Raw genomic sequence first — 27386 nt, 5'->3', positions numbered from 1 at the left:
GGGCGTGGAGTGGATTAAAGCACTTCCTGGCTATTCTGTGTGCCATCTGTTTTCTTCTTCAGAAATGTTGCCGGACAATGGGTCTGTCCATCCCAGAAGCTCCATGGGTAGATTGATTTCTTGCTGGCTCTTCTCAAACCATTTGAGGACCTGGGTGGCATGGCTCTTTAGGATTAACAGAAAGAAAAAAGAAAGGAGATGAGCTGAATTTGCAGAATTTCAGCTTTTCATCTTGCCACCAAGTCTTTGCTCCAATAACTTTCAGAAATCTTAGAGTTCAAACTGTAGGTGACTTGGTGTTCTCCCCTTTCTACTCCTGTTGCTCACTGAAATGGTATTTGGTTTGGAAATAGCAACAATCAATGTCTGCTTCTCCAAGCGTAAAAATAGGTATCTTAACAGAAATTAGTTAAAAAAAAACATTGTGCTGAGTGATTCCAGCAGATGATCCTGAAATGTTTTCAAGTGGTTGAACTAGAAGAAATAATAGAATCTTAAATCATTAAAGCACAAATATGTTTGTTGGAAGAGTCTTCTGCAAGCACTGAGGATATGATAAAACAGAGTCATTAGAGAGATGTAAGCATAATTATGGAAAATTTAGTGGGGAAAATGCACTTTAGACAAATGTTGAATGAGGAACAATAAATTCCCCCTTCTGCTGAGACAGGGAGCAGAGGTATTAAAAGAGGTGGAAATGAGCAAATTGTATGGGCAAAATGGTATGCCACACACTGGCTATACAGAGACAAACAGTGAATAGTCCCTGACCTCAAGGAACTTGTTTAACAGGTAAAATGTCAAATACAATGTGAAGTGGTAATTATTCTAATGAAGGTAAGTGCAGGATGACAAGCTAGCGTAGAGAAAGAAATACCTGTCTGTCTGAGGGACTTAGGAAGGACTGTAGAGTGGGACCAAAAATCAAATTGTCTTAAATAAGAGTAGAATTTTGCCCCCCAGAATAAGAAAAGAGAGTGAAAGGAACACCATACAAGAACATAGGAGGGTAAACAGTATAGAGGTGTTCAGGGGAGCACCAGAAGTTTAGTTCAGCCAGAATGTGAGATGGGAGAATCATTGTGCGAGGTGAGTACAGAGAAGTAGCTAGGGCCTGGGTAGCGAAGGGCCTTGTATACCATGCACAGGTGTTTGGACTTTATCCTGTAGACTTTGGGGACCCATGGAAGGATTTAAAGTGAGTAACTGGATACGGTCTTCATTTCGGGATTGCTCTGGATGTAGTGTGCAGGATGGAGCAAGTGTCAAGGGTCAAAACTGAAGGCGAAGAGACCAGTGAGGTGGCTTTTACTGATCCATGGAGAGATGAAGGCCAACCTAAGGCAGTGGCAGTATGGTTAGGGAGCAGGAGATAAATTCAAAACAGATTTGTAGGAGGTAGAATCAATATTTCTTGGAGAGTAGTTAGATGCAGTGGGTAGAGAGATGAGAGAATAGTAGGATGATCCATAGGTTTCTGTCTTGGGGAACTAAATGAATGTGTTGCTTTTAACTAGGTTAGGAAATAAATGGAATTCTTTTTAGACAAGTGAGGTTTGTTGTGCCATGGGTCAGAGAGTCAAGTAGGAAACGCCTAGTGGACAGCTGTCTGGGTCTGGAGGTCAGGAGAGAGGTCTGGGAAAGGGATAAATACTGGGGAGTCAACTAAGTAGCACTGAAAGCCATGGAGAATGTGTACAATGAGAAGAAAGCCTAGGACACCAAAATCAATTGTTTGTCACTGAGAATACAACAACAAGCCAACTTTCCAAAAATAAATGAAAAGACTGGAACTTTTTACAAAGTTACTGAGGGATGGCGTGTATTTAAAAAATTAAATATCAGAAGGAAAATTTTCAATTGTGGGCATAATCAACATTTTAGATATTACCTCTGTAAAGACTGCAATAATAAGTGACAATGATTTCTTACATTACAGGTAAGCACTTTATATGTGTTAACTCATTTAATCCTAACAACACTATAAGGTAAACACTATTCTTATTCTTGCTTTACAGATAGAGACATTGAGATACAGAGAGATTGAAGTGATTTGCCAAGGTCATGCTGCTAGTAGGTAACAGAGTGTGGATTTGAGTCCAGACACTTTAGCTCCAGAGCCTACACCCCTGAACACCCCACTGTTATACTTCCTTTTGCAAGGCCAAGGCATACATCACTTGGATGTCCCTTGTTCATCACCAGTGGTCCCTGACCATCATGAGGATGACTTGTAGGGAGTAAGGGGAATGATATATGGGTGTGAATTCTGAAAGAAAGCAAAAGAAACAGAAGGTACAGAATGGAGGAGGAAAACTGACAAAACGAGGCTCAGAATGGCAAAGGAAGAGAGGCCTTTAAGGTGTGGGAGTCTTGATAGAGTCCACTGGAGTGGCGCCATTATATAGGAAGATATCATTAGTGAACTTTGAGAGAAGGTTCAGTGGAAAAGTGAGGATAGAGTCAGAGAGGTCCAAGAGAAAGTAAGTTGTAAGGAAATGCATGCTGTGAGAAGTTTGATCATGAAAGTGAAAAGATAAATAGAGTGATAGTTATTATCCTTTTGAAATGCCAAACAATCAGACTCACACTCTGTATAGTATTCTAATTGTTTATTTATTACTTGGTAGCTCACAATAAGAGTCACTAGATCCACTGACTGACTATACATGCTTCATTTCCCATCCTGATTTGGCTTCCAGCCCTCTTTCCAATCCTGGGCCCTCCTGCCCAGCTCTAAGTTTCTACAGCTCACTCCTCAGTTTCTGCAACTTACTCCTCATAGAAAGTGTGTGGTTTCCGGGATGCAATGTGATATGGTAGCTTTGGAGTTGGGTGTGCTAGCTGTGTAACCCTGGACACACACATAACTTCTCTGAGCCTCAGTTTCATTATCTATGAAACTTAGGCTAATCATATTTTTAAGGGAAAGGTAATATATGTAAAACACTTGCTACTATAACAAGCAGATAGTGGAGGCTCAATAAATGGTAGTACCAGTGGCAGCAGCAGCAGCAGGAGTGATAATAGGAGCAGTTGTTAGTATTCATAGTACCAGTATTAATAGTGCATATGCATGCTAAGTTGCTTTTGGTTGTGTCCGACTCTTGTGCGACCCCATGGACAGTAGCCTGCCAGGCTCCTCTGTCCATGGGATTCTCCAGGAGGCGGTTGCCATGCTTTCCACCTGGGGATCTTCCCAACTCAGAGATCGAACCCCCATCTTCTGTGGCTCTTGCATTGGCAGGTGGGTTTTTCATCACTAGCACCACCTGGGAAGCCTGGTATTAATAGTACCAGCAGTATTTCTGGGCACCTCACCTTTGCCAGAGATTCCTAGATTCCAACTTCAGAACTTCTAGAGGATCAATATTTCTGAGGGTGGGGAAGACAGTAATCACAATCAATCTCAAATTTAACACATGAACTAGAACTTGCCTTGGGAAAGAGGAGTGGTGATGAAATTGCAGCACTAAAAATGTTGGAAATCTCAGCCACATGGCCCTATTTAATCACCCACCCACAACTGTACAAAGGTGGTACACCAAAAAGGGTTATTATGCTCAATAAGCTGCCGGTTTTCAGTTACTGAATTAAACTAATTTTATTTACTATGGAAAAGTTCACTGCCCTTCTGCATGAATATCTAGGGGATTCTTTAAGTTGATGCTTAAGTAAACTTGCCTATTATCCTGCCCAAATTCCCCTTGATTACTGCCCCTAAGCAAAGGCAAAGAAATGTTTTGGGGAGGGACAGATGCTTTCATCTCTAGTGGTTTTTAAAACAGTGACTTTGAGGGATTTTTATTAATTTAAGTGTAATTGACATATAACTCTTTGTTAGTTCCAGATGCACAGCACAGTGGTTCAATATTTATTGAGGATTCTAAAATGTTTATTAGCCAGAATGTTCTGTGAGTATTTTTGTGGAAGATGGAAGAGCAGGAGGAACAGACTTAATGTTAAGCTCCTGAGGAGGATTTGGCCTCCCAGTGCCTCATGAGAATGAAATAGCTGTTTTGAAGCCAATGTGGAATAATAGGTGAAGAAAATGGTTTTCATGAACAATGGGAAATAAGTACAGAGTGACATAGTCAGTCTATTCATTTATACTACTGAAATGACTAATTCAGAGGATTATAGTTAATCTTAATAAATATATGGCAATTGATAGTTAATATAGATGAAAAACCTAAATCAACCGTGCAATCTGAAGTGTGGGCATAGCCTATTTTTATACTAGAAAAGAAAATGCTTTATAATTTCTCAGGCACCTAATGTGTTTCATTCTTTTGTGACAATTCTTGATATATTCCAGTGAAATAAAATTTTGAGGACATTAAAGGCTGCATTTGAAACATTTGGAGGGTGTGGACACATGACAGGCTGTAAGGATAAAATGAGTTAGGATTAACATTGTTTTCCCTCCCCTCCTCCCCCACATCTATAGGGCATAGAAGCTTTCCAGTGTGGCCATGTTTTCATAGTCAAAACAGTTCATATAGGCATGTACTCTTGTTCTGTTGTTGTGCCTTTGGAGTGGGGAGTGTAGTGAAGTTCACTTTATAGCTCCATTCCCCTTCTGCTGTCTTCTTCCTCCAGTTCCTGTTTCTCAGTGTTCAAATTCCAGGTTATTCACTAAATGACCAGAACACTTGCCTAATTTTGGATTCTTCTGCTTGCTCCACTCTTCGCACAACCCATCCAAGTTTCCAATTTCCAATGTGCTCTTGAAAAGTTGGTGGAATTCTGATAATTCCAGTTATAGCCATATCAAGCCTACCCTATAACCTTTAAATGTTTCCAGTTCCACCTCTGTCTCCAACCTTTCTTGCCATCAACCCAACCGAAACACCAAACAAATAAATAAAAAACCAAAAAAAAAAAAACCCTAAAATGAAAACAACATCCACCACTATAACAGACATGCACACAGCTGTTGAAATGCCCTTTCTGTCTCTGCTTGTCGGGAATAGTCCAGCTGTGTGATAGGGTCAGCAGAGACTAGGAGTGGGAGAGAATCATATTTGAATCTTACGTCCTGGGCTTTGTGCTAGAGGCATTCTTGTTTCTAATCTCAGTGTTTATGACAATCCTGTGATAATGTTGGTGATATCCCCATTTTACAAATGAGGAACCTGAGAATGAGAGAAATTTGATGACTTATTCAAGGTCAAACATAGAGTTAGCTCAGGTTCAGTCTTGCATCTCTCTGGCTTTGAAATCCAAGTTCTTTCTGCTGTGCTATGCAGCTGACTGAAGACACTGTCTACCTGCCACGGATTTATTACTGTTGGAGAAGGAAATGGCAGCCCACTCTAGTATTCTTACCTGGAAAATCCCATGGACAGAGGAGCCTGATGGGCCACAGTCCATGGGGTCACAAGGAGTCAGACACGACTTAAGCCACTAATCAGCAAACAGAGGAGACAGCTTAGGATGCCCACTGATTTTCCTCACTTCATTAAATAACTCCAGAAGAGTAGATTATCCGTTTGGGGCCTTGGCATTCCTGACTCAATGGGAAGTCTCTTATGTACCTATATTTGATAGCCCAGAGCAACTCTCTGCCATAAAAACCCTTCGTGGAGTTAGGAAGCAGAGGGAAAATGGCTGCTCGAGCCAGCAGAAGGAAGCAGTAATGCCCACTGTTAAGGCACTTACTTGCTTCGATTATTTTTGTGCCATGAGACCCAGGTCAGGGGTGGTCAGCTCCAGGTATTGTTACTGACCCTGGTCATACAGTCAGTTTACTGTGGGACCCACACTTCTTCCCTGAGACTGCCTTGTTGGGCCTCCTGGGCCATGACTCTGCTCCTGGGTAAATGTTGTCTTCATGTGAGACATGTGAGACAGGTTTTCTTAACCATTACAAAAGAGTTTAGCAGTAAAGATTTACTCTCAGCCAATTTACAGATTCAATGTAATCCCTATCAAATCACCAATGGCATTTTTCACAGAACTAGAACAAAAAATATCTCAAAGTTTGCATGGAGACACAGAAGACCCTGAACAACCAAAGCAATCTTGAAAAAGAAAAATGGAGCTGGAGGAATCAGGCCCCCTGACATCAGACTATACTAAAAAGCTACAGTCATAAAAACAGTATGATACTGGCACAAAAATAGAAATGTAGATCAATGGAACAGGATAGAAGACCCAGAAATAAGCTCATGGACCTTTAGCCAATTAATCTATGAAAAAGGAGGCAAGACTACACAATGTTGGAAAGACAGTCTCTTCAACAAATGGTGCTGGGGAAACTGGACAGCCACATGTTGAAAAAAAAAAAGGAATTAGATCATTCCTTAACTCCATACACAAAAATATGCTCAAAATGGATTAAAGACCTAAATATTAGACTGGACAGTATAAAACTCTTATAGGAAAACATAGGCAGAACACTTTCGGACATAAATCACAGCAACATCTTTTTTAATCCATCTCCCAGAATAATGGAAATAAAAGCAAAAATACACAAGTGGGACCTACTTAAACTCAAAAACTTTTGCACAGTAAAGGAAACAATAAAACAAAAAGACAACCCACAGATTGGGAGAAAATATTTGCAAATGATGTGACTGATAAGGGATTAGTCTCCAAAATCAACAAACAGCTTATGACACTTAATAGCATCAAAACACGAAGAAGGCAATGGCACCCCACTCCAGTACTCTTGCCTGGAAAATCCCGTGGACTGAGGAACCTGGTAGGCTGCAGTCCATGGGGTCGCTGAGAGTCGGACACGACTGAGTGACTTACCTTTCACTTTTCACTTTCATCCATTGGAGAAGGAAATGGCAACCCACTCCAGTGTTCTTGCCTAGAGAATCCCAGGGACGGGGGAGCCTGGTGGGCTGCCGTCTATGGGGTCACACAGAGTTGGACACGACTGAAGTGACTTAGCAGCAGCAGCAGCAGCATCAAAACAAACAAAGCACTCAAAAAATGGGCAGAAGACCTGACTAGACATTTCCCTAAAGAGTATAAACATGGCCAATAGGGACATGAAAAGATGTTCAAGATGTTATTAGAAAAATGCAAATCAAAACTACAATGAGGTATCACCTCTCACCAGTCAAAATGTCTTATCATCAAAAAATCCACAAACAGCAAATGCTGGAGATGGTGTGGAGAGAAGGGAACCCTCCTGCACTGTTGGTGGGAATGTAAATTGGTACAGCTACTATGGAGAACTGTATGAAGGTTCCTTAAAAAACTAAAACTAAAAACTAAAAATGACCATATGACTCTGTAATCCCCGTCCTGAGCATATACCCAGAGAAAAACATGTTTCCCAAAGATACATGCACCCCAGTGTTCATTGCAACACTGTTTACAATATCCAAGACATGGAAAAAAATGTCCATCATCAGAGGAATGGGTAAAGATGTGGTATATATATATATATATATAATGGAATATTACTCAGCCATTAAAAAGAATGAAATAAGTCCATTTACAGCAACATGGATGGACCTAGAGAGTGTCATACTGAGTGAAGTAAGTCATACAGAGAAGGAGAAATATCATATGACATCCCTTATATGTGGAATCTAAAAAGAAATGATACAAATGAAGTTACAAAATAGGGAGAGACTCACAGACTTAGAAAATGAACTCATGGTTGCAGGGGATGGCAGAGGGGAAAGATAGTTAAGGACTTTGAGAAGGTCATGTACACACTGTTAAATTTAAAATGGATAACCAACAAAAACCTACTATAAAGCACATGGAAGTCTGTTCAGTGTTATGTGCCAGCCTGGATGGGAGTGGGGTTTGGGGGGAAAATGGATACATGTATATGTATGGCTGAGTCCCTTCACTGTTCACCTGAAACTATCACAGCATTGTTCATCAGCTACACCCCAGTACAAAATGTTTTTGGTGTTAAAAAAAATTAAAAAAAGAATCTTAAAATTAAAAAGTGTCCTTAATTTTATCACACTTAGGCTATAACTGATAAATATAATATCATAATGACTGTAAATATATAGATTTCCTCAGAAAAAGTACATACATTGCTACTATTTTTAAAAATTAAATTAAGTTAAAAAAAACCCTAGAAACAGCTCACCCATTTTCCCCATCCCCCTATCCCCCACCTCTGGCAACCACCAATTTTTTTGTATCTATGAGCTTATTTTTTTAATTAAAATTTTTGTTTAGATTCCACAAATAAGAGAGATCATATGGTATCTATCCTTTTCTGTCTTATTTCACTTAGCATAATGCCCTCAAGGGCCATCCATACTGTCACAAATGGCAAGATTTCATTCATTTTTATGACATTATATAGGTATATCACAATTTCTTTATCTGTTCATCCACTGATGAACACTTAGATTGTTTCCATGTCTTAGCTATTGTAAATAATGCTATGAAACAGATGAAGCATTATTTACAATATGCTGTGGGGACATGGGGGTGCATATTTTAAAAAAATATTTGCTTATTTATTCGGCTGCCTCATATCTTAGTTTGGGCATGTGGATCTTTTTTTTTAATTTAGTTGAAGGATAATTGCTCTACAGTATTGTGCTGGTTTCTGCCAAACATCAGCATCGGCATGCAGCTCTCATTGCATCATGTGGGGTCTTTCTTTGCAGCATGTGGGCTTAGTTGCCCCTGGCATGTGGGATCTTAGCTCCCCAACCAGGGACTGAACCCGCAACCTCTATGTTGCAGGGTGGACTCTAAACCCCTGGACCACCAGTGAAGTCCTGGGTACATATTTTTGAATTAGTTTTTCATCTTCTCTGGGTAAATACTTGGAAGTGGAGCTGCTGAATCATATGGTAGTGATACATTTAATTTTTTGAGGAACCTCCATACTGTTTTCCATATCAGGTGCACCAATTTACATTCTCACTAGAAGTACACAAGGCTTTTCTCCACAAGGTTCTTATTGACTATGTTTTCTTCTGGGAGTTTTATTGTTTTAGGTCTTATATTCAAGGATTTAATCCACTTTGAGTTAATTTTTATGTATGGTGTTAGTGGTCCAGATACATTATTACTGTTAATGGTGGGCCCATGTCCTCCAATGGAATGATTGAGAAGTGCAGGCACACCTATGGAATCAACTATTTACTACTTCAGGACAGAAAAAGAATTCCACAGCTCAATGCATTCCCACTCCCTCTCCTCTCACCTAAATCATATCTAGAATCTAAGTTTACCCCATCTCAGGCAGTTCTAGGAACTCTTATTACTCCTAAGAGCTTTATATGAATTTACTTATTTAATCTTAACAATAACCCTATGCTGCTGCTGCTAAGTCGCTTCAGTTGTGTCTGACTCTGTGCGACCCCACAGACAGCAGCCCACCAGGCTCCTCCGTCCCTGGGATTCTCCAGGCAAGAACAGGTTGCCATTTCCTTCTCCAATGTATGAAAGTGAAAAGTGAAAGTGAAGTCAGTCAGTCGTGTCTGACTGTTAGCCACCCCATGGACTGCAGCCCACCATGCTTCTCAGTCCATGGGATTTTCCAGGCAATAGTACTGGAGTGGGTTGCCATTTCCTTCTCCATAACCCTATGAGATGAGTACTATTATTATTCTCATTTTATAGACAGAGAACCTGAGGCACAGGGCAGGTAACTAATTTGTACAAAGTCACACAGGAAGTAAGTGCAGAGTGAGGATTTGTATCCAGTTAGACTCTAGAATTCATGATTTTAAACACTACGCTATATTTAAAGTGAAGGGCAGAGCTGACCAGGTCAGTTAGTGGCTCTATGTGCAGTGCTTTGCAAGTTGCTTATTATTGTGTCTACAGTCTGGATAAGGACAGACGTTTGTCAGTATAATCAGTCTTGGTGTGTTATGTGAATGTGTGTCTATGTGGGAAGGGCATGGTGTGTATCTGATCAGTGTTTGGGCATGCCCTTCTTTGTGGTGATAAGCTTTCTATAGAGCATGCATCTTAGCAACCTTCCACATGCTATGCATCTCTCTATTTCAAACATGGCTGCCTGAGTGTTCATCTCGTGTATGTGTGTTTGTGTGGAAGTGGGTATATTATAAAGAGAATATATGTGGAAAGAAGAATATGTATAATGAGAGAATAACTATTTAAACTGGGTCGTGAGGACTGCTTTGACATCTGTTTTTTTTTTTTTTTTTCCCCCCTCTCAAAGGGTTCTTTCCAAACCCTTGGCATTTTCCCCCATATAGGGAAAAAAACTGAGAAACACCTGGAAGAGGTAGTCTTTTGTTTGCTCTGATTGGAAACCTTGTCTCTCATGTTCAGAGCAGTTTTTCTGCCCTCTTCTCCTCCATATCCCAGGCCTGTTCCAGCTTCTTCTAATAACATCAAAAGCATAAGACAGTCATTGGCTTTGGAATAATTTCTAAACCAATAGAACTTTAGCCAAAAGACTGCATTGTACCAATGGGAGCCCATGTCACATAGAACCAGACACTTCTGCCTTTTGCTTTTCAACTCCCAGTTTATACATGGGTAGTCACATGCTGGCACACAACAGCAGGCTTGTAAGTGCACAAAGATGTCTTCTTTGAAACATCTCAGGTGGAGGGGCAAGCACAGGACAAGAGGAGGATTAGAGAAGGGTGAAAGGACCACAGTGGTACTTGGTGAGCAAGTTTGTGAAAAGGAAGGAAGAAAATAATCACAAGATGCCAGTTTACTATATAGTGCACATAATATAATTCTTGCCAAATTTGTGACGTGTTCTAGGATCTGAAGAGCTCTTCTAGTCTTCTTGGACTATTCTTGGATTCTAATTGCCATCCAGTCTTCAGCCAAGAAATGCAACCTATTTTAGGAGGATTCCATTGGCTTTCAAAAGAAGTGGAATTTGTATTATATTGGTAGCAGAGAGAACATTTTATTTAAGAAGCAAGAATCTACTCTTACAGATGAGTAAGCAAATTGCACAGTGGTCTGCAGACCAGGGAGTGGAATTAAACATCTTTATGCTTTCACACTCCATTTCTGTCAAAAACAGGATATTGGCAGCAAACCACCTGAAAAAAAAACCCACTGAACTACAGTGAGTCCTGCCAAGCCCCATGCTTAATTCTAACCTGCTAGACAGCTGCTAACACATCATTAGCCCAGGAAGTGAAAGCAAATGGTATTCCCAGGATACTGGTGTTTACTATCTACGGTCTCCTTTTAAAAAATAACTACCCTTATAGAGAGTCAGTAAAACTTGTCACTTTCCCTATGTGAATGTTTCAGGTCAGTTCAGTTCAGTTGCTCAGTCGTGTCCGACTCTGCGACCCCATGAATCGCAGCATGCCAGACCTCCCTGTCCATCACCAACTCCCGGAGTTCACTCAAACTCACGTCCATTGAGTCGGTGATGCCATCCAGCCATCTCATCCTCTGTTGTCCCCTTCTCCTCCTGCCCCCAATCCCTCCCAGCATCACAGTCTTTTCCAATGAGTCAACTCTTTGCATGAGGTGGCCAAAGTACTGGAGTTTCAGCTTTAGCATCAGTCCTTCCAGTGAACACCCAGGACTGATCTCTTTTAGGATGGATTGGCTGGATCTCCTTGCAGTCCAAGGGACTCTCAAGAGTCTTCTCCAACACCACAGTTCAAAAGCATCAATTCTTCGGCGCTCAGCTTTCTTCACAGTCCAACTCTCACATCCATACATGACCACTGGAAAAACCATAGCCTTGACTAGACGGACCTTTGTTGGCAAAGTAATATCTCTGCTTTTGAATATGCTATCTAGGTTGGTCATAACTTTTCTTCCAAGGAGTAAGCGTCTTTTAATTTCATGGCTGCAGTCACCATCTGCAGTGATTTTGGAACCCCCAAAAATAAAGTCTGACACTGTTTCCACTGTTTCCCCATCTATTTCCCATGAAGTGATGGGACCAGATGCCATGATCTTCGTTTTCTGAATGTTGAGTTTTAAGCCAACTTTTCCACTCTCCTCTTTCACTCTCATCAAGAGGCTCTTTAGTTCTTCTTCGCTTTCTGCCATAAGGGTGGTGTTATCTGCATATCTGAGGTTATTGATATTTCTCCCGGCAATCTTGATTCCAACTTGTGCTTCATCTAGCCTGGCATTTCTCATGATGTACTCTGCATATAAGTTGAATAAGCAGGGTGACAATATACAGCCTTGATGTACTCCTTTTCCTGTTTGGAACCAGTCTGTTGTTCCATGTCTAGTTCTAACTGTTGCTTCTTGACTTGCATACAGGTTTCTCAAGAAGCAGGTCAGGTGGTCTGGTATTCCCATCTCTTTAAGAATTTTCCACAGTTTGTTGTGATCCACACAGTCAAAGGCTTTGACATAGTCAATAAAACAGAAGTAGATTTTTTCTGGAATTCTCTTGCTTTTTCCATGATCCAGCAGATGTTGGCAATTTGATCTCTGGTTCCTCTGCCTTTTCTAAATCCAGCTTGAACATTTGGAAGTTCATGGTTCATATACTGTTGAAGCCTGACTTGGAAAATTTTGAGCATTACTTCGCTAGCTTGTGAGATGAGTGCAATTGTGTAGTAGTTTGAACATTCTTTGGCATTGCCTTTCTTTGGGATTGGAATGAAAACTGACCTTTTCCAGTCCTGTGGCCACTACTGAGTTTTCCAAATTTGCTGGCATATTGAGTGCAGCACTTTCACAGCATCATTTTTTAGGATTTGAAGTAGCTCAACTGGAATTCCATCACCTCCACTAGCTTTGTTTGTAGTGATGCTTGCTAAGGGCTTTTCTCAATAGCTAACATTTATTAACACTTCATATGTGTCAGGTATTTGTTAAGTGCTTTACACATATTATCTCATTTAATCCACCCAAGCTACCTCTGAGATAGGCATTATTATTATCCCCCCAAAAGGAAGAAACTCAGATAACTAAGTAATGTATCCCAGGGGAGTGATGAGACATGAGACTTAGAGAGGCAAGGAGGGACCTGATCACAAAGGCCCTTAAGAAGTTTGTAATCTGTTTCAAGGTCAGAGGGAAGCCAGTTGAAAATTACAATGAAACTGTATTAATCATTGAGAGGAGTGTGTTTTTTTAAAAAGATTATGCTGCTTGGCTGCTGTATTAAGAACACAGTTTGGATTGGGAAGATACAAGACCAGAGACAGAGAGACCAGTTAGATGACTATTGTATTGTGGTGCCTGGTACATACATAGTAAGCACTCAGTGTCTATTTGTTGGATGAATGGATAGATAGAGAGATTCTAGGGGACAGAACTGTGACATAATAATAAATGATAGAAAGGGATAGATTTGAATTATATTTAGGAGGTAAAATTAGGGATTTAATGATTAATTGAATATGGGGGATGAGGAAGGGAAATTAAGAACAATGCCCAGGATTTCCTAGGGCCCAGTGGTATTCATTTAGGAAGTATTAGAGAAGAATCAGATTTAATGGAAAAGGGTGAGGAAAGGAGATGAGTTTAGTTTTGGAAACTGATTTTGTGATGCCTGTGGTTATACAGATTAAAATGTTCAGTAAGCAGTTAGACATATGGATCTAAATTTCAAGAGAGAGATTTAGGATGGAAAGAGAGATAAGTGAGATAAGTAGAATTATTCTAAACTTGGATTGTGGTAATGGTTGCACAGTTCTACAAATTAATTTTTAAAAATTATTGCATTCTCTAACAGCACTGTTTACAATAGCCAAGACATGGAAGCAACCTAAGTGTCCATCAACAGATGAATGGATAAAGAAGATGTGGTACATTTTGTTGTTGCTGTTCAGTCACTCAGTCATGTCCTACTCTTTGCGACCCCATGGACTGCAGCATGCCAGGCTTCCCTGTCCTCCTCCATCTCTCAAAATTTTCTCAAACTCATGTCCATTGAATCAGTGATGCCATCCAAAGATCTCATCCTCTGTCTTTGGAATAATTTCTGTCCCCTTCTCCTCCTGCCTTCAATCTTTCCCAGCATTGGGGTCTTTCCCAATGAGTCTGCTCTTCACATCAGGTAATCAAAGTATTGGAGTTTCAGCTTCAGCATCAGTCCTTCCAATGAATATTCAGGACTGATTTCTTTTAGGATTGATTGGTTGGATCTCCTTGCTTTCCAAGGGACTCTCAAGAGTCTTGTCCAACACCACAGTTCAAAAGCATCAATTCTTCGGAGCTCAACCTTTTTTATTGTCTAGCACTCATATCTGTACATGACTACTGGAAAAACCATAGCTTTGATTATATGGACCTTTGTAGGCAAAGTCAAGCCTCTGCTTTTTAGTAAGTACGCTGTCTAGGTTTGTCAAAGCGTTTCTTCCAAGGATGGTTGCAGTCACCATCTGCAGTGATTTTGAAGCCCAAGAAAATAAAGTCCGTCACTGTTTCCATTGTTTCCCCATCTATTTGCTATGAAGTGATGGGACCAGATGCCTTGATTTTAGTTTTTTGAATGTTGAATTTTAAGCCAGCTTTTTCACTCTCCTTTTTCACCTTCATCAAGAGGCTCCTTAGTTCCTCTTTGCTTTCTGCTCATAGAGTGGTATCATCTATATCTGAGGTTATTGATATTTCTCCTGGCAATCTTGATTCCAGCTTGTGCTTCATCCAGCCTGGCATTTTGCATGATGTACTCTGCATATAAGTTAAATAAGCAGGGTGACAATATACAACCTTTTGCCAAGTTTAAACTAGTCTATTGTTCCATGGGCTTCCCTGGTGGCTCAGATGGTAAACTGTCTGCCTGCAATGTGGGAGACCTGAGTTCAATCCCTGGGTTGGGAAGATCCCCTGGAGAAGGAAATGGCAACCCACTCCAGTACACTTGCCTGGAAAATCCCATGGACAGAGGAGCCTGGTAGTCTACAGTCCATGGGGTTGCAAAGAATCAGACACTACTGAGAAACTTCACACTGTTCCAAGTCCAGTTCTAACTGTTGCTTCTTGACCTGCATATGTGTTTCACAGGAGGCAGGTAAGCTGGTCTGGTATTCCCATCTCTTTAAGAATTTTCCAGTTTGTTGTATTCTACACAGTCAAAGGCTTTAGTGTAGTCAGTGAAGCAGAAGTAGATATTTTTCTGGAATTCTGTAGCTTTTTTAATGATCCAACAGATATTGGCAATTTGATCTCTGGTTCCTCTGCCTTTTCTAAATCCAGCTTGTACATCTGGAGGTTCTCAGTTCACATACTGTTTAAGCCTAGCTTGAAGGATTTTGAGCATTACTTTGCTAGCATGTGAGATGATTGCAATTGTGCCATAGTTTGAACATTCTTTGTCATTGTCCTTCTTTGGGATTGAAATGAAAACTGACATTTTCCAGTCCTGTGGCTAGAAGATTTGGTACATATATACAATGAATATTACTTGTCCATAAAAAAGAATGAAATAATACTCTTTGCAGCAACATGGATGGACATAGAGATGATCATGCTAAGTGAAATAAGTCAGATAGACAGAGAAAGACAAATTACATGATGCCACTTACATGTGGAATCTAAAAAAAAAAAAGAATAAATGTTTATACCAAATAGAAATGGACTCACAGACATAGAAAACAGACTTATGGCTACCAAAAGGGAAAGGGGAGGTGGAGGAATAAATTAGGAGTATGGGATTAGCGAAGCACACTGCTGCTGCTGCTGCTGCTGCTGCTAAGTCGCTTCAGTCATGTCTGACTCTGTGCAACCCCATAGACGGCAGCCCACCAGGCTCCCCCGTCCCTGGGATTCTCCAGGCAAGAACACTGGAGTGGGTTGCCATTTCCTTCTCCAATGCGTGAAAGTGAAAAGTGAAAGTGAAGTTGCTCAGTTGTGTCCGACTCTTAGCAACCCCATAGACTGCAGCCTACCAGGCTCCTCCATCCATGGGATTTTCCAGGCAAGAGCACTGGAGTGGGGTGGCATTGCCTTCTCCACGAAGCACACTACTCTATATAAAATAGACCAAAACAAGGATTACTATATAACAGGGAACAGTATTTTAATATCTTGTAATAACCTACAATGGAAAATAATCTGAAATATATATATATATAATTTATATATATATAAAACTGAAAAGTCATTGAATCCCCCACTTAGATTAATTTTATGGTATGTAAATTATATCTCAATAAAGCTCTTTTTTTTTTTTTGGCTGTGCCGTGAGGCCTATGAAATTTTAGTTCTTTGACCAGGAATCAGACCCAAACCCCCTGCATTGAAAGTGCTGAGTCTTAACCTCTGGACCACCAAGGAAGTCCTTATATAAAGCTCTTTTTACAAAAAGATAAGCAGGGCACTGGCATATAGGTGGTACTGAGGCTTTAGATGCATGAGATTGCATAAGACTAAGGGTAATCTAATTCTTGGAATACTGGCATTTATGGTTCAGGCAGAGGAGCTGGAGTGATCAGAAGGAAAACTAGGAGAATCGGTGTCATGGGAACCAAGGGAAGAGAGTGTTTCCAGAAGGAAATGGATGATTTTTTTAAAACTATGGGAGACTTGATCATCCTCATCTGTGTATGCTCACTCCAACTCTTTGTGACCCCATGAACTGTAGCCTTCCAGGCTCCTCTGTCCATGGAATTTTCCAGGCAAGAATCCTGGAGTGGGTGGTCATTTCCTTCTCCAGAGGATCTTCTTCCTGATCCAGGGGTCAAACCTGCATATTCTTTACCACTGTGTCACCTGGGAAGCCCCCACTGGAGAGTGCCTACAGGTCTCAAACCCTGGAGAGGGTTATTTAATTGGTTTGTAGTTGAAGGAACTGCTGAGCTACGGCCTGAATGTTGATGGGAAGGAGCCAGTTGAGAGGGAGAGGTTGAATGAAGGAGAGAGAAAGGAAGACTGATTAAGTGAGGATTCCAAGAGGGTGGGAGAGGATGGGGTGCAGAGCACAGGTAGAGTGATAAACTTTCTAGAGGAAGAGAGACACCATTTTTAAAAAATAATGCCAGCTGAGGGCAGGATGGTTGAAGGTGCAGGTATGTTTGTTTATTGGTTTGTTTGAGAATGTGAAGGAATTCTGTGACATGGGTTCTGTTTTCTTCATGAAGATGGAAGTAAAACATTTGCTGTGCTTTTATTGTGAATGAGAAGGGAGGTGGTGACCTTGGAGCTTTGAGGACTGTGGAGATTTGAATTAGCTACTGTAAAGAAAGATGGAAACAGCTGTTAAGAGAATTCTACTAATATAAGATGAGTAGGAAACATTGAGAGCCTGCTGGAAGCTGTACACCATGAATGTAAAGGGGTAGGTCATACTTAAAACCACAAAAATCAATATATGGGTTAGGTGAGAAAAAGGATGTTGTTGTTGTTGAGTTGCCAAGTTTTGTCCGACTCTTTTGCAACCCCATGGACAGTAGCCCACCAGGCTCCTTTGTCCATGGGATTTCCCAGGCAAGCATACTGAAGTGGGTTGCCATTTCCTTCTCCAAGGGATCTTCCTAATCCAGGGGTCAAACCTGCGTCTCCTGCTTGCCAGGTGGATACTTAACCACTGAGCCACCAGAGACTGTGAAGAGGATGGAGGCATATATATATACAACAGATAAAAAGGTTACTGTCACTAATATTGGAGATATCCAATATTTTATTATTATGTTAGTGATGTTAGCCTTTTATCTGTCCATGTTGTGATTCCCGCCCCCACCCCCCATTTGTCATTTATCTTTATTTTCCTATATGTCTTTTAGTGTCCCTGGCTTATGGGAGGAAGGTCTCCCCTCCTTAAATGTTCTTTACATGTTTTCAGTGGTTTTCTTTTTCGTATTTTAAGCCTTTAATATACCTGGAATTTATTTTAGGATGGGCTTCCCTGGTGGCTCAGAGGTTAAAGCGCCTGCTTGCAATGCGGGAGACCGGGTTCAATCCCTGGGTCGGGAAGATTCCCTGGAGAAGGAAATGGCAACCCACTCCAGTATTCTTGCCTGGAAAATCCCATGGATGGAGGAGCCTGGTGGGCTACAGTCCACGGGGTCGCAAAGAGTCGGACATGACTGAGCGACTTCACTTTCACTTTCACTTTATTTTAGGATACGTGGTTTTCAAATTTATTTTAGGATATGTAGTTTTGTTTTCTTCCAGATAAAGAGCTCTTGTGCCAAGACCATTTATTCACACAACAGTCCTTTTCCCATTGCCACATATTGGGTTTCCATATGTAGTTGGACCTATTCTAGACTCTACTCTGTTCTAATGCTTTAACTTTCTATTCTTATGCCAATACCTTACTACTTTGATCATAGTGGTTTTATGGTAACTTTTAATATTTAGTAATATCTGATATTTCTTTATCATAATTTTCTTGCTATTCTTGGATATTTTGTTCTCCATGTGAACGTTAAAATAATTTTATCTAGTTACCAAATATACTTAATTTTGATTGTGATTGTCATTGTATTACATTGGGAAGAAATGATGTTGAATTGTCCCAAATAGAATCATTCTATGTCTCTGCAGTTTTTCAGGTTTAATTTTTGGGAACTTCTCTTTAATATTTTATTGTATTCTTCAAATAGGTACAGTACCATTCTCGTTAAATTGATCCATAGGTATCTTATGGTCTTGTCCATGTTGTGAGTGGCTTTTCTATTTCCATTTAAAATAGCATGTGGAAAAGACTCTTGATTTTATGTATTTTCTTGTCTCTAATAATCTTACCAAATAATTATCTTTTATATCAATTATTTAATTTTCTAATATTCTTTTGTCTCAACTAAAACATTAAAAACATTGCTGAATAATAGTTTTGCCTTGTTCATGTTCTAGGAAGGACCTTAGAATTTTCACCATTGAATATCATGTTTGCTATTTATTTCCTTTATCATATTTAAAAGTTGTCCTTTATGTAGAGTTTTTATTTGGATTGCCTGCTGAATTGTGTTTAAAAATCTTTTAGAATATATTAATACAATCCTGTGTGTTGATAGATATTTATAATGTTGAATCATTCTTTTATTTCCAGAATAAACTCTGTTTGATTATACTGTTTTATTCTGTTGGCACTAATGGTAAAGAACCTGCCTGCCAGTGCAGGGGACATAAGAGAGGCAAATTCAATTCCTGGGTCAGGAAGATCCCCTAGAGGAGGGCATGGCAACCCACTCCAGTATTCTTGCCTGGAGAATCCCATGGACAGAGGAACCTGGTGGAGTACAAGTTCATAGCGTCACACAGAGTTGGACACAACTGAAGTGACTTAGCACCCATCCATTCTGTTGTTACCCTTTTAGATTTCATTTTCTATTTGATGTAGAATTTTTCTATATGTATCCAGAAGTGAAATCAATCTATATAGTCTTATTATTTCTGATACTGTTTTTAGGTTTCTGGTATTATGGTTATATTAGATTTACTAAATGCAGTTGGGATTTATTTTTGTCTTTCTCTGTGGTCTTCATAGTTTAAACAGCATAAGAATGATCTGTTCTCTAAAGAGTTTATGGAACCCAGTTCTGAAACCATCTTTTAAAAAAAAATTATACATCTTAAATCAGCTTTCCAGTCTGGCCTAAAGTTTTCAGTCTCTCAAGGTTTTGTTGCTTCTTCTTGGGTAAAATTAGGTAGTATTTTCACAGCTGATAGATTTTCATCTGCGTCCTGTAGGTTGCACATAATATTTCCTTGTAATTACTTTTATGTCCATCTAGTGGTATGCTGGAGTTGGCTAGCCAGTTGTGTACATTTCTGGGTTTAGTGACTTCACACTGGTAGCTTAAAATCCACCATGTTAGGAGTTTTATACCATGAAAATTAGCAAACACTGCAAATAGAGGCTTTTTTTGAGAGCCGATTGTTAAATGTTTACTAGCATACTATTGTCTGTATCTATGAGTGTATCTCCTTTTTCATTGTGTTTTTCTTGTTTGTTTTGTTTTCTCTCTTTTTACTTAATCAGGATTTTCAAAGAACCCACTTTTGATTTTAATTATACTTTGTATGATAGTTTTGTTTTGATTTAATCAATTTCAGTTTTTATAAAATGAGATCCTTCCATTTCCTTTTAGTTTATTTTATTGTCCTTTTCCAGTTTCTTAAATTGAAAATTTAATTCATTTATTTTTAATCATATGCAGTTTCCTGAGTAGAGCTTTGAGTCTATCCTGTAGATCCTGTTAATAAGGTATGCCTTTTCATTATTTTCTATAAAATTACGAATTTCAATTTTAATTTCCTCTTTGATTCCAAAATTTATTTAGGCATATGTTTCTTAATCTCCAAATATTTAAGGATTTAGGGGTTCATATTCTTGTTATTTTCTTCTTATTTTACAGGATTATAATTAGAGAAGGTAGGCTATATCTTTTTAAATGTATCTGTATTTCATCATTCTTTGTGCTGAAGTACATGATGAATTGTCTGTTTCACAAATAGAATATATATTTTCTACAGGATGCAAAGTTCTACATGTAACTATTACATTGTTTTATCAATATTTTTCCCCATATCCTGTATGTCCTTGCTTATTTTTCAGTCTGAAACCTACCTATTTCATCTGTCTGCTTCGCACTGTAACTATATCTTTTCCCCTTGTCATTTCTCCTATTTTTAAGAATATTTGTTTCCTAGAAGTGCAACTGATAGCTTAAAGAAAAGGCTCATCTTTAAAATTATTAATACATACTGTCAACATTCTCTGTTCACCAAGGCAATTTACACTCCCACCAGAAATGTACAAGGGAGCAGATGGGGCTTTCCTGTGTTTTCCTCTGCCATACTGTTACAAAATGCTGCTGAATTCAGTCAATTCCACCTAGCCTTTTTGCTCTCCTCTCTAAGAGAAATATCCTTGGATGCTAAAAGCAGGAGCTCCCACTTGATTAGAGTTAGGGTTTAGAAAACTGATGTCATCCAGTGGGCATCCTAACTCCTCTGTTACAGGGAAAACAGCCAAGTCTCTATGGTTTGGGTTGTTTCCATAGAGAACAAGGTCAGAGAAATCAGAAGCAGTTTTGAGTAAGCAATTAAATATCCCCATGTTGGTCCTTAAGTAGTTTTCTTCACAATTCCTGCCACCCTTGCATCTCCTGGCTTTCTTACTCTTTGTTCTTTCTAGAGATGACTTTTTCTCCTCTCAAGTATCTTTCAGAATCTATCTTCTGGGACACTGAAATTCACCATGCTTTCTTTTTTAAGAAATTTTTATTTATTCACTTATTTAATTTTATTTTGGCTGTGCTGGGTCTTTGTTGCCATGTGGGCTTTCCTCCTGTTATGGCAAGCAAGGGCTACCCTCTAGTTGTGGTGCTCAGGCTTCTCATTGCAGTGGCTTCTCTTGTCATGGCTCCCAGGCTCTAGAGCACAGGCTCAATAGTTGTGATGCATGGGCTTAGTTGTTGGATATTCCCAGATTGGGGATCAAATCCATGTCTCTTGCATTGGCAGGCAGATTCTTACCACTGGACCACCAAAGAAGCCCCACAATGCTTTTTTAGTGAATGAAAACTGCTATACAGAGATCTGTATTTTCAAAAAAGACATACATTTCTTTTTTTTTTTATTTAAATTTATTTATTTTAATTGGAGGCTAGTTACTTTACAATATTGTATTGGTTTTGCCATACATCAACATGAATCCGCCATGGGTGTACACGTGTTCCCCATCCTGAACCCCCCTCCTACCTCCCTCCCCGTACCATCCCTCTGGGTCATCGCAGATGAATGGATGAGAAAGCTGTGGTACATATACACAGTGGAGTATTACTCAGCCATTAAAAAGACATACATTTCTGAAAGTAGAATTTTAAGGGTCAATAATTAGAGTGGAAGAGTGCATAGTACTGATGGGGTCTTCCATTTTCTTTTTCACTACAAAACAGTAGTATTTAATTATTCCTTAGAAATATAGAGAAGAAGAAGAATGGAGAAGGCAATGGCACCCCACTCCAGTACTCTTGCCTGGAAAATCCCATGGATGGAGGAGCCTGGTAGGCTGTAGTCCATGGAGTCGCTAAGAGTCGGACATGACTGAGTGACTTCCTTTTCCCTTTCCCTAGAAATATAGATGTCCTTTGAAAAATCAGTATTAAATTCCTCTTCATAAAGTATCTGATTCAAACAAATCAACTGTAAAAGTACATTTTTTACATAATTGCAAAATTTAAATATGGAACAAGTGCTAGACGAATACTATTAAGGAATTATTTTAATCATTGTGATCATGCAATAAAATATCCTGTTATTTATGAGATTCAAACTGAAGTATTTAGGGGATAAAATAATACATGAGATTTGCTTTAAAATACTCCAGCAAAAAATGGAAATAAATCAAACACATAGAGCAAAATGTTGATGACTTTTGAAGCTGGGGGATGGATATATGAAGTTTTATCTAGAGGATGTCTAGTTTTAAATATGCTTAGAAAATTTCATAATAAAAATGTTTAAAATGGTAATAGTAATGTACATTCACTGCAACCAGTACATCAGGGCTGCAATATATCAGTGTAAGGAAAACATTTTCATTTTCCCTACCCCCCTCTCCAGTCAGAATCATAGTCTAGCTTCCTTTTTGTCTGCCAAATCCATTTCTGTCACAAAGTCCTATTTCCCCACTCTCAGGACTAGCCCAGTTTTCTCCCATGCCCAATTTACCCTCCTTTTTTGGGGGTCACATTGTTTGAAGCTCCTCAGTGAGGTGAATGTGAGAACAGGGAAAGATCCAGGTACAAAAACTAAACCACAATACTGTCTAAAGGCAGCCCACAGAAATTGGCCATATGTAGATGTATCCTTCCTTAGAAAATGCATTTGGAATCTGGTACTGGAGATGTGAGATTTGAACTCGTAAGAGATCTTAGAGCTGAATTTCCACAATATGTTCATACCAAAGTCACTGAATAAGTTAGCTCATTATTCAAATAAGGCCAACCCAGCCCTTTAAGTTCTAGATGAGATTAAGAAGAAAATGAAAGGAACTCCTGAGTAATAATTGAAGCCTTTAAATGATTTGGAAACACATTCTTATGTGCACATATACACACCTACACGTTTTAAATTCTAAAACTATCTCCATTAACCAACAAAAGATTACAGAAATATAAGTTGAAAATGATAAACCATTAAGAGTTGAAATGCAAGTCATCCTATTTTTTTTGCAGTAAGATGAATAAGTATAGACATATATCAAACACTGAATTTTCACTTTCTGGGAAAGAAGTACTGCATATTTCCAGTCTAGAGTAGCAAGTAGGGGTGTGAGGGGAGTGGGAAAGATCGTCAATATTTTTTTAACCTACTTTTAATTTGGAGGAAAATTGCTTTACAATCTTGTGTTGGTTTCTGCCATATAACAATGCAAATCAGCCATAATGAACACATATTCCCTCACTCTTGAGCCTCCCTCCCATCCTTGCATCCCAACCCTCTAGGTCGTCGATATTTATTTAACTCCTATTAGGTTCCGGGTTCTGTGCTAAGGCTGTTATTTCTATTTTCTCATTTGGTTTTTAAAACAATCTGCAAGATAGATTGCAGTGCTTCTGTTTTACTTGGCAGAAAGATGGGCTCAGAGATGTTAAATAACTTGTCTGAGGTCACTCAGCTTATAAGTATTAAAGCTAGATAAGACCTGCTTGACTTCAAATCCAGAGCTTTTTGCAGTCTACTTTGTTGCCTCCTGGGAGAAAAAAATGCTGAGAAGAAATGGCAACTTAGTGCATAAAAATGCTCAAAAAGAAGAAAAAAAAGAAGAGTGCTTTTTCTACCCCCAAAATAGTTATAGCTACAAAGAGAGTGATCAAAGAGCAGGATTACTTTGATGGTTAGAATGAATGATGGGAAATCTGAAGGAGCCCTGGCTTTGAAATTAGAAAACCTAATTTGGGTTGTAGCTCCACCACTCCATAGTTTATATGACTTTGATAACTCATTTTACCTTCTGGGTCTCAGTTTTCTCATCCATAAAACACAGACAGTAATGCCTGTTCTAGCAACCTCATAAGGTTGTGAAGATCAAATATAGACATCAAATATATCTGAAAGCACTCTCTAGTCTAAACCATAACCACTACACAGCTATAACTACACAACTGTAATCAATGATTTCCTTGGTTAGAGTTACATTGTATTAAGATGATCAGCTCTTTGGAATTTCCCAGCAAGTTAAGATGCCTTCTCCTTTGCTTTGTGTTTTCTCTAGGAGGTAGTGAACTTCTCAAAGTGAGAAACTGAACCCTGAGCCCTAGGCAGAAAGTAAGGACCCAAAGTAAATCACATTCTATGCCCCACTATACCACCACTGTTTATGTATAGGTGAATCAGGTTAGGGCTTCCCTGGTGGCTCAGCAGTAAAGAATCTGCCTGCAATGCAGGAGCCACAGGAGATGTGGGTTCGATCCCTGGGTTGGGAAGATCCCCTTGGAGGAGGGCATGACAACCCACTCTGGTATTCTTGCCTGAGAAACCCATGGACAGAGGAGCCTAGTGGGCTACAGTCCATAGGGTCTCAAAGAGTCAGACAAGACTGAAGCCACTTAGCACACACACAAGCATGAATCAGCTTAAGGTCAAGATCAAGGGCAGACTTATAAGCGAAAGTAGGCTCCCAAAAGGTGTCATTTTGTCTGAGCAGGTGTGAGATTGGGGGGACACAGACCTACCTGCTTTGTCCTAATAAAGGTGGAGAGAGATTATGAATTTCAGGCATTATATACACACAAATACACATGCAAACACTCATATATATGTGGGCCTCAGGGCTCATCACCATAAAGCAATGCCCATCAGGACAGAGTCCTAGATATAACCTAGGGTCATCAGTGATTCCAGTAATACTTGCATAATACCATACTTTCTGTTCATATGTTTGACAACCTCCTCTCATCTTTCCTCATCAATACCACAGGCAGGCTAACCAGTGAATCCCTGAGCTACAGAGCAGGGATTGTATGTGGGAAGGTGCATATTCATCAATGCATTAACAAGTATTTTAATGAGCCTCCAAGGTATAGTGCTTTATGCTGCTTGGAGCTTATAGTACAGGACAGATGGGGTCCTCTCCATTAGGGAGCATTGCAGAGGAAACTGAAACAGAATGTAATTACACTATTATATTTTTTATAAGTAAGGGAATGTGTTAGCTTTCTTGCTTACACACCTATTTCTTCGAGATTCAGCCTAATATCTTTTGGGCTCTGAGCCTAGGGAATTGTGATAATTATGGGGAGAGCCCAGAGCAGAAAAGCAGAGAATAACATGCTTGAGCCAGCCACATTCCTTCCCAGCCAAAGATGTGAAATGTAATCAGTGTTTTGTCAGAAATCAGCAGTTAATCTCCATTTTGGCACCAGCCTTCTACTCTAAATGGAGGGAGAAGGTGATGGTCTGGCTCCTGGTAGGAAGAGAGACCATCTTATCTTCAGAGGCAAGACAAACCCTGTCCCACAGTTATGGAGGTAACTACCTTTGGGCATGAGATCTTGATGCTTAGGTGTGGGAAGAAGTATAAGAAAAGGGATACGGTACTCTCAGAGAAAAGCAATCATGACCCAGGATGTTCCAGAAAGAAAAACAGATATAGAAACTGAATAAAAATAACCCAGATGATAAAAGAGCGCTTGCTCATTTGTTCTGCAGACAACCCCAGAAGAGTAGCAAGAGTAGCTACAGTCATCATCATCATCAGAGCAGTAGTAGGAAAATCAAAACAAAAGAAAAAACAACTATCTGACTACCTATTATATATCAGAAAATGCATTTGGTGCTTTATTTCTGTTGCTTAATCTAATAAACGTGTACAAACCCTTACAAGGCTGGATACTAGTCTCATCCTCATTTGCAAAAGAGGAAACTTAGGCTGCTTGCCCAAGACCAGACAGGTCATTGGTAAGCAGCAGAGCTGGGAGGCTAACCTGAGGCTGTCTAACTTCAAAGCCCATTCTTTTAACTACTTTCGATTTGATTTTTGGTTTAGTAAAGATAAACCCTTACCCCAGGACACCCAGGAATCCTTCCCACAGAGTGTTCACATGGATGCATGTGCTTGTACATGTTCTCACTCTCTCTGTCTCTGTCCATCCCCAACCCCATCCCCACCAAGATAGCCTGACCAAGGGCTCTCCTCAGGACCCCTTTATTTCCTTGGACTTTCCCATATAGAAACCCCTTAGCTCTGGTCCCTGTCCTGGCTCATGAGGTAGTTGGGACTCCTGAAAATACGTTGTCCAGGCATCTTTGTTACCTGCTTATGGAATTGGACATTTTTCTGGGGTCTCCTTTTTCACTGATGCTCTTACACAGAATTCTTCAGGTCCCTCCACAGCTTATAAACAATATAGCCCCTTCTTCAGCTATTTTCAGGGCTTCCCAGGTGGGGCATTGGTAAAGAATCTGCCTGCCAATGCAGGAGACATGGGTTCAATCCCTGGGTTGGGAAGATCCCCTGGAAAAGGAAATGGCAACCCACTCCAGTATTCTTGCCATGGACAGAGGAGCCTGGCCAGCTACAGTCTATTATGTTGCAGAGAGTCAGACACAGCTAAGCACGCACATAGCAGCTATTTTCACTCTTCCACTTGGGCCCTTGTTCTTTCTAGTGACCATCTTCTTTTTTTGAACATGGAACCATTTTTTTTTTTCCCTTTTGTCATCTGAAGTCCCCTGCCTCATAAAGAATGACTTCTTTCTCAGAATGGTGGTTTCTCTAACCTTAACTGTCAGAATGTGAATTTCCTGGGCTCTCTTGTTCCATATGTTTATAGGAAGTACCAGAATACTGCAGCCATCACCCAGAAACAAAGGTCTTGGGGAGGGTAAATGCTCCCCACAGTCTAGTCTGAGGCTAAAGAAAGCATAATTTTTCATTGGCTCGCCCTGCTCTCTTTCCCTTACATAATTCTGTGGTTGTGAAAGGCAGTTAAAAGGAGAGCTTGGGGAAGAGCCCTAGACTCGGAATCAGGAAACCTGGTTTCTGTTACTGGCTCTGCCACCCACCAGCTGCAAGACCTTGGGCAGAGCAGCCAGTGCATCACCTCTGGTACACTGCCTGCTTGGCTGTATTAGAATGACCAGATTCCATCTCATTTCCTTCTGTGGACTATAAGCTTCTTAAAGGCAGTGGCCATGACATATTCATTTTGGAAACCACAGTTCCTAACTGGGCTATCTGAGTCATGCTGTCCCCTTCTCTAATCCACTTTCCACATTGTTGTGGGAATGAACTTTAAAAAATGCGAAGCCCATATGTCATTCCCCTACCACAAACAATTCAGTGGTTCCCCACCATGATTAAGATAAAGGTTTATAAGATCTATCATAGTCTGGACCCTACCTACCTCCAGCATGTGCTCTTTACTATCTGCACTTTTTACTTTTTTCATTAATTCCACAGATATTTAGGCATATTTCTGCCTTGGGCTAGGCATTGGAAATACAGTGTGAAGATGGCCCCCGCCCTCATAGAACTTCCACTCCTCCCCTCTTCTCCTGGCTGACTAGTGCTTGTCTCTTAAGACTCAGCTCAGGCATCCCCTCCT

General features: G+C 39.9%; 1 protein-coding gene across 14 annotated transcripts in view; it reads left to right on the top strand.

Moving 5' to 3' along the window:
• Positions 1-27386, top strand: part of MID2 (midline 2) — a 109248-nt gene that overhangs the window by 34066 nt on the left and 47796 nt on the right. The window contains exon 4 of one of the 14 annotated variants that reach the window (XM_086386683.1): positions 2-22820. The exons of the other annotated variants lie outside the window; for them this stretch is intronic. Within the exon in view, the coding sequence (XP_086242809.1) occupies positions 2-202 (201 nt within the window). The 3' untranslated portion in view covers positions 203-22820. Of the gene's footprint in view, position 1; positions 22821-27386 lie in introns of those variants that run through there. 14 annotated transcript variants of the gene reach the window in all.

This window comes from Bos grunniens, chromosome X (genome assembly GCF_055505025.1).
Source record: "Bos grunniens cultivar Pamir isolate PY7600 chromosome X, Bosgru_T2T1.0, whole genome shotgun sequence".
NCBI lineage: Eukaryota > Metazoa > Chordata > Mammalia > Artiodactyla > Bovidae > Bos > Bos grunniens.
This window is presented reverse-complemented; position numbering and strand designations above follow the sequence as displayed.